Source organism: Lagenorhynchus albirostris, chromosome 7 (assembly GCF_949774975.1).
Source record: "Lagenorhynchus albirostris chromosome 7, mLagAlb1.1, whole genome shotgun sequence".
In the NCBI taxonomy this organism is placed as follows: Eukaryota; Metazoa; Chordata; class Mammalia; order Artiodactyla; family Delphinidae; genus Lagenorhynchus; species Lagenorhynchus albirostris.
Window position 1 is genome coordinate 111,494,738 of NC_083101.1, and position 18,849 is coordinate 111,513,586.

Sequence of the window (18,849 nt, forward strand, 5' to 3'; positions counted from 1 at the left end):
CATATATATATATAAAAAGAGAGATATCAAACCAATAAACAAATCTACCAATGCTAATAAACTCTAAATACTAAACTAGGATAAACATAAAACCAGAAACAAACTAGACACAGAAAGCAAACCCCAAGTCTACAGTTGCTCCCCAAGTCCACTGCCTCAATTTGGGATGATTCGTTGTCTATTCATGTATTCCAGAGATGCAGGTACATCAAGTTGATTGTGGACATTTAATCTACTGCTCCTGAGGCTGCTGGGAGAGATTTCCCTTTCTCCTCTTTGTTCGCAAAGCTCCTGGGGTTCAGCTTTGGAGTTGGCCCTGCCTTTCCATGTAGGTTGCCCTCCGGCATCTGTTCTTTGCCCGGACAGGAGGGAGTTAAAGCAGGGGCTGATTAGGGGGCTCTGGCTCACTCAGGTCTAGGGGAGGGAGGGGTATGGAATGCGGGGTGAGCCTGTGGTGGCAGAGGCCAGCGTGATGCTACAACAGCCTGAGGCATATCATGTGTTTTCTCAGGGAAGCTGTCCCTGGATCATGGGACCCTGGCAGTGGTGGGCTGCACAGGCTCCCGGGAGGGGAGGTGTGGATAGTGACCTGTGCTCGCACACAGGCTTCTTGGTGGCGGCAGCAGCAGCCTTAGCGTCTCATGCCCGTCTCTGGGGTCCACACTGATAGCCACCACTGGCGCCCATCTCTGGAGCTTGTTTAGGTGGTGCTCTGAATCCCCTCTCCTTCCACACCCTGAAACAATGGTTTCTTGCCTCTTAGGCAGGTTCAGACTTTTTCCCAGACTCCCTCCAAGCTAGCTGTGGTGCACTAGCCCCCTTTAGGCTGTGTTCGTGCAGCCAACCCCAGTCCTCTCCCTGGGATCTGACCTCTGAAGCCCGAGCCTCAGCTCCCAGCCCACACCCACCCCGGCGGGTGAGCAGACAAGCCTCTCAGGCTGGTGAGTGCTGGTCGGCACTGATCCTCTGTGTGAGAATCTCTCTGCTTTGCTCTGTTTGCCCCTGTTGCTGCACTCTCCTCCACGGCTCCAAAGCTTCCCCCCCACCACCCCCCGTCTCCACCAGTGAAGGGGCTTCCTAGTGTGTGGAAACTTTTCCTCCTTCAGAGTTCCCTCCCACTAGTGCAGGTCCCATCCCTATTCTTTTGCCTCTGTTTTTTCTTTTTTCTTTTGCCCTCCCCAGGTATGTGGGGAGTTTCTTGCCTTTTGGGAAGTCTGAGGTTTTCTGCCAGTGTTCAGTAGGTGTTCTGTAGGAGCTGTTCCACATGTAGATGTATTTCTGGGGAACAAGGTGATCTCCACGTCTTACTCCTCCGTCATCTTGAAGGTCTGCCTGAGGTTGTATTTTTAAATGAAGTAAGGAGATGGTACAAACTCCTCACCATTCTGTTATTAAAACAAAAAAAGAAAAACTTGAGGTGGTTGAAGAGAAGGGATTGACATCACCACCTGGTGGTTATATAGCCTAACTGCAGGAAAACCCACGTGGGAAGAAACCTCCATGATTGACTGAATAACCTGGAGTAAGAGAGGACATATGAGCTAGAAGGACCAAATAGATTTTAGTAAGAGGGCAAAAAAAAGGAAACAATAGTTAATGCATTCTTAACTTTAAAGTTTACTTATCAAGAAAGGAACTGTAGAAAGTATTTTGAATATGTTGCCCTATTAATCACAAAGAAAGCCTGTGAGTAGATGGTATTATCCTCAAGTTACAGATAAGAAGCTGAGGCTCAGTAAGTTAAATAGTCACAGAGCTGTGAAGTGGAAGGGTTGGCCCTCCCAAATCGACAGGTCTGGATTTAGGACTCACAATGATTAAAAGTTATTCAGTTATACAGAAAGGACTCATGGGTTTATTTTTCCCCCTTCCCTCAACTCATAATGACAAAATGGAATGATCTATATACCTTATATATTTAATTATTTCAACTGACTAAATAAAATATAGCAGCTACATGAATTAAAATGATTCCTAGTCTTTGAAACTAAAAAGGTAGGCTTTTTATTTATTTTAAATATCAAATTAACTTATCTCACACCATTTACTTGTACACACATCTTAAGACTGTGGTGGCAGACAATTGTGTAATCATGTTAGCCAAGCATGGCACACAAAAGTGGGGATTATAAAAGACCCTGCCTGAGTATTGTCTTTGACACTAATCTGCAGAGAAAATTACATTTTAAGACATGGGCCCTGAGTATAGCACAGGTGGATAACTAGTAACTTCTCCATTAGGGGAGATCCAAAAACTATACTGAAAACCAACCTAGGATTATTTATCCTGGCCTTCTACCAACCCAAATAAAATACTGGATAAAACTGTCCTTAATTATAAATAGATATAATAAAATAATAAAACACATACTAAAAACAAGAAGTTACAGCTTTTGAATCCCAAACTTTGTATTTACAACAAGGGTTTTTCGGTCATCCTAAGTGAACTTTATCCAGAACTGTCTAATGAGCATATAAACTGAAAAACATCTTATAAGAAAGCACAGAAAAATTATTCATACATTTACAGATCTTTTTCTATTAAGGAATATTTTTAAGTTTCTCATTAAAGCTATTTGCCAGACAGAAGGTACTCAGTATTCAATTACACTTTTACAGTTCAAACATTTATATGCATTTTAATTTCTTCATAGCGTAGCCAGATAACAATTAATGTGACTAATGTTTAAAATGTTTGAAGAAAAATTGACTTAGAATATTCTGAAACCAATTTTATCTGAAATGAACACGGACATATCCTCAAAATTCCAGGGATGTGTGTCCTAAAAGTAAATTGGTATGTGTATGACTGAAGAACAAAAGTTCTCTGTACCAATTCTAGAGAATGGAATATATATATATATATATATATATATAGTGTATATATATATACACATATATATAGTGTATACATATATATACATATATATATACATATATATGTGTATATATATATAGTTTTTTTTCTTAGTAGATACTTTCACCTAGGTAGGTGTCTCCTAGACACTGACCATGTTCCAAGCCAATTTTATTCTCTCTCCCCCTAAAGTCTACAATCACACCTGCTTCTTCAACGTAATATCCATCCTTCCAGGGAACAATGTATCCTCTTCGATTACCCCATCCTTCCCTCTTACCTACCTGCAATAAATCATCAAAACACACAGACTTCACCTTCTAAACAGTTTTAAACTTATGCTTTCCCTTTTGTACAAGTGCTTTCTCCCCCACCCACTCCCTCACGTTTTGCCCAGCTAATTTCAAAAACATGCCAAGCGTTTCCCTTGCCTGTGATTTCTTCCTCCTTTGATCCATAATCCGTACGTTTATGACAGTTCACTTTCCAGAATGCAATGCTGACCCATTTGTACCTTTTCTTTAGCCTCTTCCTGACCTCTTTGTGTTCACAGGATGGAACCAAGCTCCTTAGTGGAGACCAGGTCATGAGCGCCCTGTGACACGACCCTGGCTTTTGCCTCCAGATACATTTCATTCACTCACCGCTTGATGCTTTGTATCTAGGCAACATTATACGATGCTAATATCACCTTGTTCACACTAATAACACACTTCCTTCATCTTGGAATGCTGCTTTTCCTTAATTGGCTGTTGGATTGATATGCACCATTTACAATCCAACTTGAATAATAAAAATACACAAAGATGGCTATAAAAGTTGCCTCTCCTGATTCTTTTCACCTAAACAGGCCCATTTTACCCCACCCAAATTGAGTGATTCACCTCTCCAGTTCATACATGCTTCTATTATTTCATTTAACTACATACGTTTTAAAATATTTACCTATCTATTTTCCTTAAAAAAAAGTAAGCTCTGTGTAAAAGGAAACACCTCCTCCATTCTGGCAGCTTTCAGCGGGTTCCACATGCTGGCAACCATCTCCTGGGTTCTCTTCTGAGCATAATTTGAAAGTCCCCCCTCTGACTTCCAGGCTTGGCTTGTCCAGCACCCTGTCATTCAGTGGGGTCTACCTTTAGACCATTGGAAACAATAAGTTTAAGGGGTAAGACAATGCCCTCGATCATGTAACAGTTGATAAAAACAGAAGTATTAAGAAAATTAGAGGAGGACCTTCAAGATGGCGGAAGAGTAAGACGCAGAGATCACCTTCTTCCCCACAAATACATCAGAAATACATCTACATGTGGAACAGCTCCTACAGAACACCTACTGGATGCTGGCAGAAGACCTGAGACCTCCCAAAAGGCAAGAAGCTCCCCACGTACCTGGGGAGGGCAAAAGAAAAAAGAATAAACAGAGACAAAAGAATAGGGACGGTACCTGCACCAGTGGGAGGGAGCTGTGAAGGAGGAAAGGATTACACACACTGGAAGCCCCTTCGCAGGCGGAGACTGCGGGTGGCGGGGGGGGGGGAAGCTTCGGCGCCGCGGGGGAGAGCCCAGCAACAGGGGTGCGGGGGGCAAAGCGGAGAGATTCCCGCACAGAGGATCGGTGCCGACCGGCACTCACCAGCCCGAGAGGCTTGTCTGCTCCCCCGCCGGGGTGGGCGGGGCTGGGAGCTGAGGCTCGGGCTTCGGTCAGAGCGCAGGGAGAGGACTGGGGTTGGCGGCGTGAACATAGCCTGAAGGGGGCTAGTGTGCCACAGCTAGCTGGAAAGGAGCCTGGGGAAAAGTCTGGACCTAAGAGGCAAGAGACCATTGTTTTGGGGTACATGAGGAGATGGGATTCACGGCACCACCTATACAAGCTCCAGAGACGGGCGTGAGCTGCGGCTATCCATGCAGACACCAGAGATGGGCATGAAATGCTAAGGCTGCTGTGCAGCCACTAGGAATCCTGTGTGCAAGCACAGGTCACTATCCACACTTCCTCTCCCAGGACCCTATGCATCCCACCACTGCCAGGGTCCCGTGATCCAGGGACAACAACAACAAAAATGATAAACCATAGCCAGACTCATCAAGAAAAAAAGGGAGAAACTCAGATCAATAGAATTAGAAATGAAAAAGGAGAAGTAACAACTGACACTGCAGAAATACAAAGCATCATGAGAGATTACTACAAGCAACTCTATGTCAATAAAACGGACAGCCTGGAAGAAATGGACAAATTCTTTGAAAAGCACAACCTTCCAAGACTGAACCAGGAAGAAATAGAAAATATAAACAGACCAATCACAAGCACTGAAATTGAAACTGTGATTAAAAATGTCCCAACAAACAAAAGCCCAGGACAGGATGGCTTCACAGGTGAATTCTATCAAACATTTAGAAAAGAGTTCACAACTATCCTTCTCAAACTCTTCCAAAATATAGCAGAGGGAGGAACACTCCCAAGCTCATTCTATGAGGCCGCCATCACCCTGATACCAAAACCAGACAGAGATGTCACAAAGAAGGAAAACTACAGGTGGATATCACTGATGAACATAGATGCAAAAATCCTCAACGAAGTATTAGCAAGAGGAATTCAGCAGCCCACTGAAAGGATCATACACCATGATGAAGTGGGGTTTATCCCAGGAATGCAAGGACTCTTCAGTATACACAAATCAATCAACGTGATAAACCATATTAACAAATTAAAGGAGAAAAACCACACGATCCTCTCAATAGATGCAGAACAACCTTTCAACAAAATGCAACACCCATTTATGATAAAAATCCTCCAGAAAGTAGGCATAGAGGGAACTTAATAAAGGCCATATATGACAAATCCACAGCCAACATCGTTCTCAATGGTGAAAGATTGAAACCATTTCCTCTAAGATCATTGAGGTTTTAATTCATACTGCCCTTATTACTCAAGAAATCTCTTGCATTCCTATACACTAATGATGAAAAAACTGAAAGTGAAATTAAGGAAACACTCTCATTTACCATTGCAAAAAAAGAATAAAATACCTAGGAATAAACCTACCTAAGGGGACAAAAGACCTGTATGCAGAAAACTATAAGACACTGATGAAGGAAATTAAAGATGATACAAACAGATGGAGAGATATACCATGTTCTTGGATTGGAATAATCAACATTGTGAAAATGACTGTACTACCCTGAACAATCTATAGATTCAGTGCAATCCCTACCAAACTACCACTGGCATTTTTCACACAACAAGAACAAAATTTTCACAATTTTTATGGAAACACAGAAGACCCCGAATAGCCAAAGCAATCCTGAGAACGAAAAACAGAGCTGGAGGAATCGGGTTCCCTTACTTCAGACTATACTACAAAGCTACAGTAATCAAGACAGTATGGTACTGGCACAAAAACAGAAATATAGATCAATGGAACAGGATAGAAAGCCCAGAGATAGGCCCACACACATATGGTCACGTTATTTTTGATAAAGGAGGCAAGAATATATAATGGAGAAAAGACAGCCTGTTCAATAAGTGGTGCTGGGAAAACGGGACAGCTACATGTAAAAGAATGAAATTAGAACACTCCCTAACACCATACACGAAAATAAACTCAAAATGTATTAAAGACCTAATTGTAAGGCCAGACACTATAAAACTCTTAGAGGAAAACATAGGCCGAACACTCTCTGACATAAATCACAGCAAGATCCTTTCTGATCCACTTCCTAGAGAAATGGAAATAAAAACAAACAAACAAAAAAACAAATGGGACCTAATGAAACTTAAAAGCTTTTGCACAGCAAAGGAAACCATAAACAAGATGAAAAGACAACCCTCAGAATGGGAGAAAATATTTGCAATGAAGCAACTGACAAAGGATTAATCTCCAAAATTTACAAGCAGCTCATGCAGCTCCACATCAAAAAAACAAACAACCCAATCCAACAATGGGCAGAAGACCTAAATAGACATTTCTCCAAAGAAGATATACAGATTGCCAACAAACACATGAAAGAATGCGCAACATCATTAATCATTAGAGAAATGAAAGACAAAACTACAATGCGGTATCACCTCACACCAGTCAGAATGGCCATCATCAAACAATCTACAAACAACAAATGCTGGAGAGGGTGTGGAGAAAAGCGAACCCTCTTGCACTGTTGGTGGGAATGTAAAGTGATACAGCCACTATGGAGAACAGTATGGAGGTTCCTTAAACAACTAAAAATAGAACTTCCATATGACCCAGCAATCCCAGTACTGGGCATGTACCCAGAGGAAAGCAGAATTCAAAAAGAGTTATGTACCAGAATATTCACTGCAGCTCTATTTACAATAGCCAGGACATGGAAGCAACCTAAGTGTCCATCGACAGATGAATGGATAAAGAAGATGTGGCACATATATACAATGGAATATTACTCAGCCATAAAAAAAACGAAATTGAGTTATTTGTAGTGAGGTGGATGGACCTAGAGTCTGTCATACAGAGTGCCGTAAGTCAGAAAGAGAAAAAGAAGTACCGTATGCTAACACATATATATGGAATCTAAAAGGAAAAAAAAATAGGCATGAAGAACCTAGGGGCAGGATGGGAATAAAGACGCAGACCTACTAGAGAATGGACCTGAGGATATGGGGCGGGGGAAGGGTGAGCTGGGACAAAGTGAGAGAGTGGTATGTACATATATACACTACCAGCTGTACAACAGATAGCTAGTGGGAAGCAGCCGCATAGCACAAGGAGATCAGCTCTGTGCTTTGTGCCCACCTGGAGGGGTGGGATAGAGAGGGTGGGAGGGAGACGAGAGAGGGAGTAGACATGGGGATATATACATATATATATGTATAGCTGACTCACTTTGTTATAAAGCAGAAACTAACACACCATTGTAAAGCAATTATACTCCAATAAAGATGTTTGGAAAAAAAAAAGGAGTACCCATCCAACCTACCTAGTTCCAGGATTGTCATTTGTTTCCACAATGAAGAATTTAATGTCTTGTTTTGGACAGTGTCCAGTGTCATGACTGTCACTCCACAGTATATCCTTGAAGAAATTATTTTGGTAGATGATATGAGGGAATTTGATGACTTGAAAGAGAAACTAGACTACCATGTGGAAAATTTTCGGGGAAAGATTAAATTAATAAGAAACAAAAAGAGAGAGGGACTGATTCGAGCAAGGCTGATTGGAGCATCGCGTGCTTCAGGGGACGTTCTGATGCTCCTGGATAGCCACTGCAAGGTGACTAAAGTATGGCTGGAGCCCGTGCTGAATGCCATTGCTAAGGACCCCCAAATGGGGGTGTGTCCTCTGATAGATGCCAGTGATTATGTGACCCTGGAATACCAGTCCTCTCCTGTTGTCAGGGGAGCTTTCAACTGGTATCTGCAATTTAAACGGGATCGTGATTTCTCTTACGAGATGGATGGACCAGAAGGACCCACTAGACCTATCTGGCCACCTGCAATGACTGGAGGAATTTGTGCTATAAATAGGCATTATTTTAATGCAGTCGGAAAGTACAAGGGCATAAATCTCTGGGGAGGAGAACATTTGGAACTTTCATTAAGGACCTGGATGTATGGAGGCCAACTCTTTACACTCCCCTGCTCTCGAGTAGGACATATTGATAAGCAACACTTTGCAAACCACACTGGAATTGTAAAAGCCTTGCTATATAACAATCTCAGACTGGTGCACATTTGGCTAGATGAATACACGGTGAAGGATACGTCCCTGGTTTGGATAGGTGAGTGAGAGTCCAGAGAGGGACTGGCTCTAAAGAAGCCTTCTGCTGCTTTCTAGATACCAATTTTTGTACTTTTCCTTAAATTAGGGCAACCTTCAGCTGTTCACCCACCCATTTTCAGACGCTATTCTCAATTTGTTCATTCTAAATAGCTGCTACACTTGCACCTTACTCTTTTTTTAATCTCTAGGGAAACTCAAGTTTCTCAGAAGTAAATCAACCAACACAAGAAGTCTTTTTTTCCCCCCTAGATCTATCTTCCTCCCACAAAGATGGCCTGTCTGTGGCACACACCTCTCTCTGCCCCCACTCCCATGGGCAAATTTTTGGATTCTCTTCCTCCACTACCGGGCTTCCAAGTGATGTGACTGCAGCTGTTCTGGGGACCACACAAGATCCTCTGCTACCTTTTTTCTCTAACAGTCAAAGATTTTTACATCAAAGCCAGGCCCCTTCATTTGTGCATCTCCCCATGGTTGAAGCCCCTTGCCGGGACCTTTAGAATGCACATAGAGAGAACATACAGATGCAGCTTCACTTTAATTTGAAAGTTCAAACAAATAGGGACAGTAACAACAAGACCTCATTTCACATACATGGGTAGAAATATGTAAGAATCTCTCTGTGATATTATATGTCCTGTTCTTGATCTAATATTTCTTTATTATTTTAAATTATAAAAGTAATAATACTGAATTTCTTGAGTAATCAGGGCAATATGAATTAAAACCTCAATGAGATATTTCTACATAGCCACCGAGATTGGCAAAACGTTTTCAAAGTCTGAAAGGACCATGTGTTGGCAAGCACAGGAAGTCTCAGACACTGTGGGTGGGAGTGTTAATTGTTACAACCTCACTTTGGAAAACAGTTTGGCAATATCAAGTAATAAAAAGACACGAATATCCCATGAAAAAATAAATAAATAAATAAAAATACAACCTCTTTTAATGAGGCCCAAACTCTCAACTGTTACAACTTACTTCAGCTAAAATCTGTACTATTTTTAAAAATTTAAGGGCCCTCTTTTATCTTCTAGCATGAAACATTTTCCAGCTTTAAAATCCCTTTTTTGCACTCAGGTTTAAAGTGACTTCTGATTTCTAATCTCTTGCCACTTAACGAGGGCTGAAATCTCCAGGCATATCTACTGAAACTTAATCAAGATTTTGCAGAACTAAAGATTGCGTTAATAAAGTTTATTTCCTAGTCCAATGGCACAGTTTACTATGTACGGTCAAAATTATGCAAGTTTATCTCATATGCTTTCCTTTACCGGTCTCAAGAAGTGAAGTTTCCAGTATTACTATCCCATACACCAGTAATCCTAGAGATTGACACTGCTGATCCTGCAGACAAGTGTTTCATCCTAAACCTACTACGTGATAGTCATTGAGCTTTGGGGAGATACAAAGAAACCAGAATTGACACTTGCCCTCAAGCAGGTAGATGCAGGCGTCTAGGCAAGACAAGTCATGGAACAGAAGGTAGAAAGAGGTATGACTTAAAAGCAGTAGCAATAAAGTATGATAGCATACAATTAACTCAGAAAAACAGTGCAAACACACACACACACACACACACACACACTTCTTCCTCCTTGGCAAAGCCTTGTTCACATAATTGTATTTTACATGGATGAATGTCCAAGGGATGGGACCCATCTCCAACTTCAGGTGGTAATATGCTGTTCAGTGGTGTTATTTTCCTTACAAGAGTTTGATTAGGTATGGACATTGGACTCCATTCTGGCTAGAAACTTGGGAAGCTTCAATTTCTATTTTCCAGATAAATGCACCTGAATGCACATAATTTTCTGGGTATTGTTTAGTCTCTATATGATGCTTGGAGATTCTATAGTCTTCTTGAAATCTGAGGAGATAACATCCCCACACTGGGCTTTTCCAAGTGGAAACATGGAAAGAATCTAGATCCTTCAAGATGCTGAGCTTCTGAACGGCCAACCCTGGAACCATCCTGACTCTATACTTCATATAAAGAGTTAGATAATAGATTTACTGTTAGAGCAACTTCAAACTGGGCTTCTGTTTCTCATAGCCAAGAATATCTTAACTGATACAAAAGTTATTGTTACTCAGAGAAATAATGTCAAGTGTCCAAATGGCTTCATAATTGCAGTAATATTCAAACTGAGTTAGATGTAGATATTATTAGATAAGAAGGGGGTGGAAAAGAGAGATATCTCTTTTTCAAACAGCATATAAATTGTGGCCAATGACTGATACAGATATGGATATATTCAAGCAAAACTACAGGAGTAACACTCTTCATTAATTATAGGATTTACATATATACATATACACATATATATACATACATACAGAGACAAAGCGACAGAGAGATATACAGAGAGGGGGAGAGAGAGAGAGAGAGAGAGAGAGAGAGAGAGAGAGAGAGAGAGTGGGAGAGAGAGAAAACAAAGGTGAGAAAACAAAGGTACAAATATGGAAAACTTTCACAGATTTACAGAGAAGTCACCCCATCTACATATTCAACTTCCAGAAAGATGGTGTCATATTTTGACTTCATTTGTTTACGGGGATCTTTTTACTTTCACTCTATCAAATTTGTCACTAAGTATGGCCAACATCCTGTATCAAGATCCCAAGTCAAAGTGATGACATTTGGAATTACACCATGATACTAATTTCTGTGATATTACCCTTGTATCTAATATCTATCTTTAAATGTGGCTAACTTTTAATATTCTTTAATAGATTTAATGGCAGCAATATTTGTCCCCCTCTTCAACAAGGAAATTCAACTTTGACCTCAGTTGGGTCTGCTGAAAGTGTTTTATATCACTGCCTGAGATCAAAAGAGCCATCTCAAATATCGCATCCTTTCAAGATTAGATGCTCAGATCAAGTTCTCAGTTTACCTGCACTGACTTGAATCTTGGCATTGGTCTTGACCTCATCTTCCCCTCTGCCTCTCTCCTCATGGCTGTTGCCTTCTGAAATAGATGTTCATTCTGAACATACTTTTCACGTCATTTCACATCTTACCTGGAAAGAGGCTGAACTACATTTGGCGCTCTTTCGAATAAGAAAAAGAGGAATAAAGCCAATTTGTTACTTTAAAATCTTTTAAAAATTCTATTAAAGGCTTTCTATCAAATAGTGTTGTTTACTCACATGTCAAATCTTCCTGAAGTTTTAAGAGGCAATACTTTAAAATACTCTTAAAATATTAAAATACACTCTCTATCTCACTTAAATGAACAAGAAAAGGCAGAATGATTCCATTATACTGCAGAATTTGTGTACTTTACCAGTTTATAAGAAAACTGCTCCAACCTAAGACGTTCCCCTGTCCCCCCCAAAATATAACATAGGGCAGAATCACAAAAGGCAGGGATGAAATCAGACAACAGAACTTAGCAACCCTAACTCTGAGTCAACACTGTTTCACCAAAACAACAAAATCTCAAGAGAATTTAAGAGAGAAGCAAAAATCTCCAACTGAATATATAAAATCACCAACCACGTTCGCTGTGAAAAAGAACTGGTACCCAGGAGGCCTCTGACTTTTTGTTTCAGAATTATGTCGTTTCTATACACTCATTTTCAATTTTCTAGGGAAAGATGCATAGCTTTTACTAAAACCTCAATGAATCTGTGGCCTTTAAAAGATTCAGAACTATTCCTAAGTGTCCCTGAAAGAATATCAATTTGAACTTCAACTCCTCAAGTTTAAGGGGGAGGTTTGCCTGATTTTCAAAAAAGACATGCAAGTGTAGGGCAGAAGTGGTGCTCTGTTTCATTCTGTGTCACCAGCGTAGGTTCAATTGCAGCATGAGAAGGCGCTTCAAACACTTGTCCACGGGCTAGCCCACGCAGGCTACCGTCTGCTTCCCCGCACTCCCCAAAACTCAGAGGTCTTTTCTCTAGGGGGGCTCATCTTCATTGAAAATATCAAAGATTAGTTTTATATGCTGATGGACCCCAAAGCAGTATTTGGAGTTCTGATCTCTCTCTCCAACTGCAGGGTCCCAGGATTAAATGGCTTTTCCTTTCAGACTGTCCTCACTCAACGTCAGGTTCTCAGAAAGACGGCTTTGCTTACGGTCCTTCTGCAGCTACTCAGAGGTGACAGCTGACCGCTGCCCAGGTGATGGCTCCCGTCACTCGGGCCTCTGCACACGCCTGCTGCAGAGCTTTCCGGACAGGATGTGTGAGGATAGTGCTGGGCAATTACTAGAACAGGGGCTATTCTCTGAGTCACTCTAGGAGTTACTCTGGGAGCTGGTTTAACATCCAAGCTGGGCGCCTTCTCATCCCAACATGACAATTCCAAGGTGAACTGTGTTAAAGCAAAAGGTGAGGGGCACACAGTGAGTTCAAGCTGGTGGTGACTAAATCCAGTTAGGAGGGTCACTGTCTGACTAGGTCTCCTCTAAGCTCTTAATAGCTGAGATCAGAGGAAATTTTCACTGAAACAAACCTGCAGCCGCAGTATCAAAACAAAGCAAGTTTTGTTTGTTAATAGAAACAGTGAACAGTTTCAATATGTTTGAATGTAATATGTAATAGAAAATGAACTGCCAATCCCTCCATACCACGCTAAGTAATTTGAAAGATCCAGAGGAAACTGCATAGAAGACAGAGGCCAGAGAGCTAGTGAAACAGAGGAAAACCAGGGGAGAAAAAACAGTGAATAAGGTTTTTTAAAAAGGAGGGTCAACTGGGTCTAACATTATTTACAGGTCAATGGAGAAGAGGACTGAGGCGTGACCCCTAGATGTAATAAGTCTGTAAATCGCCGCTTACCTGAACAACATAAATTTGCATGGAGTGGTCTGATGGGAGAATTGGAGGCTAGCAGATCATTAGTGACAGCTAGGACAGTCAACTCCTTGGAAGTTTTTTGTTATAAAAGCGAGAGGAGAAATAAGTCAGTAACATCAAGAATACTTTTTTAAATGGAAGAAGTAAGAGCACGCTTGACTACTGATTCACTGGAGAAGGAAGATTAGATGCACCAGGAAACCTGAGTAGGTGACAGGGGACAGGATCTAGTACACGAGTGATGGCATCACAGACAGTTCATCCGTATCCGGACGGAGCCCCCAGTGTGCGTGAGAACAGGTGAGGATGCACCTGTAAATACGAGCAATGGCTCATGGAAATGCTCTACTGATTGCTTCTATGTTCTCGGTGAAACGAGGTACAAGGCCATCAGCTGAAACCGAGGATGTGGCAGACGATCAGAAGTTTGAAAGCAGACCAAATATGGGAGAGTTCTCTGTTTAATGAGACTGGCTAGGCAACCAAGGCTATCCATGCAGAGCTCTGAAGGCCACCGTGAGGCACTGCATTTCATTTACACTGCAATGAGACACTGTACTTACCATCAACCTTTCCTTAAATGGATCTGCTTATAGTCTCCTCCTTGTTCCTGAGAGATAACGACTCTCTTTGTCTGTGCCACATTAGTTTTTTTTTTGGAGAGGGAGACAGAGATATCTATACAGCATGTATAGATATGATATCCTTTTAAGGGTCTCTTTTTTAAATTTTCTTTTTAAAATGTATCATACCAATAAGATAAACCCTCTCTGGAAAAGGTATCATGCTTTGATTTTCTTTCTCTTATATAGCAGATGTTCAAAATATATTGGTTGGATTTAAGAGAGAATCTATTGGGTTGGCCAAAAAGTTTGCTCGGGTTTTTCCATAACATCTTATGGAATATAAAATAAATATAAATATAAAATGTTTAATATAAAACGTGAGTTCTTAAAAATGCACCTTGTCAAAACCACCTGTAAATACGGCCAGCTCCTTGAGCTGGCATGTACTCTAAAAGCTTTAGGATTTATAAAATTGTTTTTTGAATGTTAATAATGCTTTCAACGTCTGCAAGACAGTTTTTCTTAGATTAGGATGTTATGAATCCAGCTCACCTATCTAATCAAATTTTCCAGGTTACCTGGAGAATTCTATTAAAAAACAAAGATAACATTTACTCGCTTCATAAGAGTATTATATGAACTAATGAGATAATTCTTGTAAATCACTTTAGTTCCTCAGAGATAAGTGCTCAATAAAGAGAAAATGATATTATTATTCTCCAGAGCCCACTGGTTCTTTGTCTACACACTGCTGTTTAGAGAGATATCAGTTGTACACAGGCATCTGCTGCGGTGAATTGGTGCACACTTCAAGATTTAGAAACACACTTTCACAAATGCAGTCCTTCATAGATTGGACAAGTTGCCTCTCATTTAGATTATGTGTATCAGCATTCAACAAGGGAGCTCTGCATCCAGGGAGACTTGGTCTAATGATAGAATACAATAAAATTTAGTTAAAATTTTCAACTACATGAATTTTCAATTAAAGGCTTCAAATTGCTGGAGAGGCCAATGAAGATTTATTTTTTTACTCTGTTGGCCCAGATTTAATGACACCATCTCATTGTCAAGCTTTGAAAATTATACCCTGAGCCTATGACCTGACTTCACTAATTCCTAAATCTTTCTACATAAGAGAGAAACAATAACTCCCAAGGTTGCCATAAATATAATGCATCTTGCCTGTGTGCTATCCTTTGTTTTTGTGCCAACAAAGTAAGTATTCTCTCTAAATCATAACCTGCTCCTTGGCTAAACTACAGTAATCTTCCATAGACTCTTGTACATATATTTTTTATATTTTTAACATTGTATTATAATTTGTAAACATGTCTATTAGACAAAAAATAATGTGACTTGATTAATGATTTCTCTTTCATTTATTTTGGTATTCCTAGTATCTAACACATTCTATACTAATAGAACATATTCTGGGCTAGAAAAGAAATCTCAATAAAATTATAATTATACTGGACTTCCCTGGTGGCACACTGGTTAAGAATCTGCTTGCCAATGCAGGGGACACGGGTTCAAGCCCTGGTCCAGGAAGATCCCACATGCTGCGGAGCAACTAAGCCCGTGCGCCGCAACTACTGAGCCTGTGCTCTAGAGCCCGTGTGCCACAATTACTGAGCCTATGCTCTAGAGCCCGCGAGCCACAACTACTTAAGGCCGTGTGCCTAGATCCCCTGCTCTGCAACAAGAGAAGCCACCGCAATGAGAAGCCCGCGCACCGCACCAAAGAGTAGCCCCTGCTCGCCGCAACTAGAGAAAGCCCGTGCGCAGCAACGAAGACCCAATGCAGCCAAAAAATATATACATATATGTATATATATATAATTATACAATATATGTTCTCTTAACAACAGAATTATATTAGAAATTAATAACAGAAACATAGAAAATATTCAAGCATTTGAAAACTAAATAACACACTTCCAAGAATCCCATTGATCAAAGAAAAAAAATCAAAGGAGAATTAGAAACTCTTTGGTATTGAATGATGTGTGATCTATCCACTTGGATTGAAACGGCCAAGTTGAATGGATAAATCAGGCTGCTATTTACTTAATTCATATAAGTAACACAAGACACACCTAAGGAACTTTTGGATCTTAGATATGCCAAAATCATTTCTACATCCTGCCCAGTGTAGCTGGGTTCCTGATGTGTCATAAGGTATACACCATGGGATTCAAGGTATTAGAATTCCACTCAGTAATCATCTATACACTTACAGACTATTTCACCAGGCTATTCCTTTATTCCTGTGATGGTATAAACTTAGAATATAGGTCACCTTTAGATACTTAAAATAAAAATCCCTATTTGCAGGCTAAAGACATTTGAAAAGGAAGAGTTTTTATGTCACTGTATGTCAGGGATGAATAGCTTCAGTTTACTCAGTGTAAGTGCAAGGATCTAGGTGAAAATCTCTGAACTTTTTATTCTGCTCGAATTCAAAGCAACAGTATTCACTTTAGGATTTGTCTTACAGACGTAAGTGTTTTCTCTGGAAAAGTTTCCAAGAGGGGCTACAAGATGAACAAGAAGATCAATATTTAAAAAAACAAGAAAGAAAGAGAACTCTGATAGGTTAAATCAGAGAAACCACAAGTCACCAAACATTTTTGGTTTAGTTAATATATTTATTGATGATCTGTTTTATGGTAAAAAATAATGCTTCCCTTGAGTAGTTAAAATCTGGTGGAATGATTACCTTCAGGGGAGAGAGAGAAAGAATGTCTGTTGTGTCTGTGTGCCTGTGTGCGATTTCCTCCTTTAGGTAGATGCTCTGATAGTCACATGCATGAGTGCTTCCAATAAAAGCACATCTAAAAGGAACCCAACCACAGTTGTGTGTATGTTTGGGGTAAGGGATAGGAGAGATTGGAAGAAGTCTAATTTTGTTGAGAAAGAGTGTTCTAGGCAGAGAAAACATCTAGAGCAAAGGAATAGAAAGAAGAGGCTGGTACTATTGACATTTATTATTCTAACTGACAGAGTGGGGACCAAGATAGGAAGAAGGTAAGTAGGAAACTCTTCTTGGAAGGCCTTCTCTCTCTGGTAAATTAGACTTCATTCCATATGGAGTTAGTATTTGTCTTGGAAGGGGATGGGCGAGTGAGGGCAGTAAGGAAACAGGAGCCGGCAGGCAAGGATTGATGGAGCATAATCAAGTAAAAAAGGTGACAGTTTGGTTTTTTTTAATGTCATTGAGAAACACGATACTGAAGACAGAAAAACGAGATAAAAGCTCGAGTAACAGTCCAGGTGAGAGAAGGTAACTAAGATGAAATTAAGATAATAACAGTAGGGATAAGTAAAGTTGACAAATAGAAAAACAATTAAGAGGTAAAGATCAACCAGGCTTGATACCTGTTTGGCTATGGGTAAGGTGAAAGGTGCCAAAACATGAATAAATTGAAGATCTGGGAATTGACAACAAAGGAGCTGATGGGGCTCCCCATCCAAACATGGACCCTGTCTCTTCCATTGCATCCAAACGAGAACGATGTATGGTTCTACTCATCATCTTGCTCCAGGTGACTATCAAAGTGCCTGGCTCAGAATGTTCTCAGTAAGGATGCCTTGCATGAATAAGCCTATTAGGAGTGGAAGGTAACAGATTTAACTTCAAATAACTTGAGTCAGACATACCTGTGAAACCTGCAAGCATGAACATGTCACTCAAGTTAGAAAAATTAATTTCTGTCCCAAGAGAATGTGAAACGTGACAGAAAGACTAAGTCAGTTGGTTACTGGGGAATATTTTGTAGATATTCACATTGGCATGCGGCCGCTATAATATTTCTGGGATCCAGGGCAAAACTGCAAATGGAATCCCATACATCATGGATCTAAGTATTTAAATGTAATAAAATTAAGCTAACACATTGTTTAGAAGAACATGTGCTAGCCTCCTATGTAGATAAATACATCATTACGATGACAGAATTGTGTATAGAATCCTCAGGATCCTCAAAATTTTCAGCAAGGATGTAGAGACACAGGGAGAACTGGCTAGTGGCTCTGGATCACGGCCCACCTCCCTTCTCTTTCTGCACTGAGCTTTGTCCATAAAGCCAGGGCCTCACATGTCCAAGGTCCATCCACTCCCTGCAGACCTCTGTCCATAGCCCATGCCAGGGCCCAAGGGTATACATGGCTACTGCATGGACGGCCCTCAGAAGAATGTGCCTGAGGAGAAGGATTTCATAGGCTCTGATAGGATGCTTGAGGCTAGAATATCAGAGAATTCAAGACCCCAGGTACCCAAAACCTAGCCTAGACGAGGGATAAAACTGGAGCAGACCCTAGGAAGGGTTTCCTCTTGCCTTGGTCTGAGAACAATACTGCATATTGGAGCAGTTCTGACAGACTGTTGACAAATAGCCTGCAAAACTTAGACCACAGAGGGGGACAGAGATGAAGTAGACGGACAGAGAGAAGCAAAACATGAAGCCTGAAAGACACAACTGAAACCTAGTGATGCTGCGGTTCTTCTGAAATCTAGCCAACCTTTTTGCAGTTGATGTCCATGAGATTTTTCTCTGGCTTTGTAATATTTTTCTAGGTGATTTGGGTTGTTTTTTGGTCCCTTGTGATCACATTATCCATAACTAAGAAAGTATAATTATTAAAACTATGAGAATACCCAAAGAGGGAACACAGAATGCAAAAAGGGCTAAGAATATGACCTGTTATCTTACCGAGTTGACTAAGATGATATACTTCACACGGAACATGTGGACGTGGCCCAGAAGGAGGGCTCAAAGACCCACAGCAAATTTTTACTAACTTTACTTGCCTTCTTTAAATTGTTTCCATTCTTTCCTCTGTTATTTCTAGGTATTACAGCA

The 18,849-nt window shown here is 40.6% G+C and overlaps 1 protein-coding gene and 1 long non-coding RNA gene across 2 annotated transcripts in view; one reads left to right on the forward strand and one right to left on the reverse strand.

Moving 5' to 3' along the window:
• Positions 1-1,230: 1,230 nt before the first annotated feature.
• The window catches only part of LOC132523062 (uncharacterized), a 94,495-nt gene continuing 76,876 nt past the window's right edge, over positions 1,231-18,849 (reverse strand). The window contains exon 4 of the long non-coding RNA XR_009541418.1: positions 1,231-1,385. This is a non-coding gene — a long non-coding RNA (uncharacterized LOC132523062). The remainder of the gene's footprint in view (positions 1,386-18,849) is intronic.
• On the forward strand, positions 7,773-8,615 carry LOC132523104 (inactive polypeptide N-acetylgalactosaminyltransferase-like protein 5; the record flags this gene model as incomplete). Its single annotated transcript, XM_060153654.1, has 1 exon — positions 7,773-8,615. A coding segment is annotated over one exon (843 nt), but the record flags the coding sequence as incomplete, so codon positions are not given.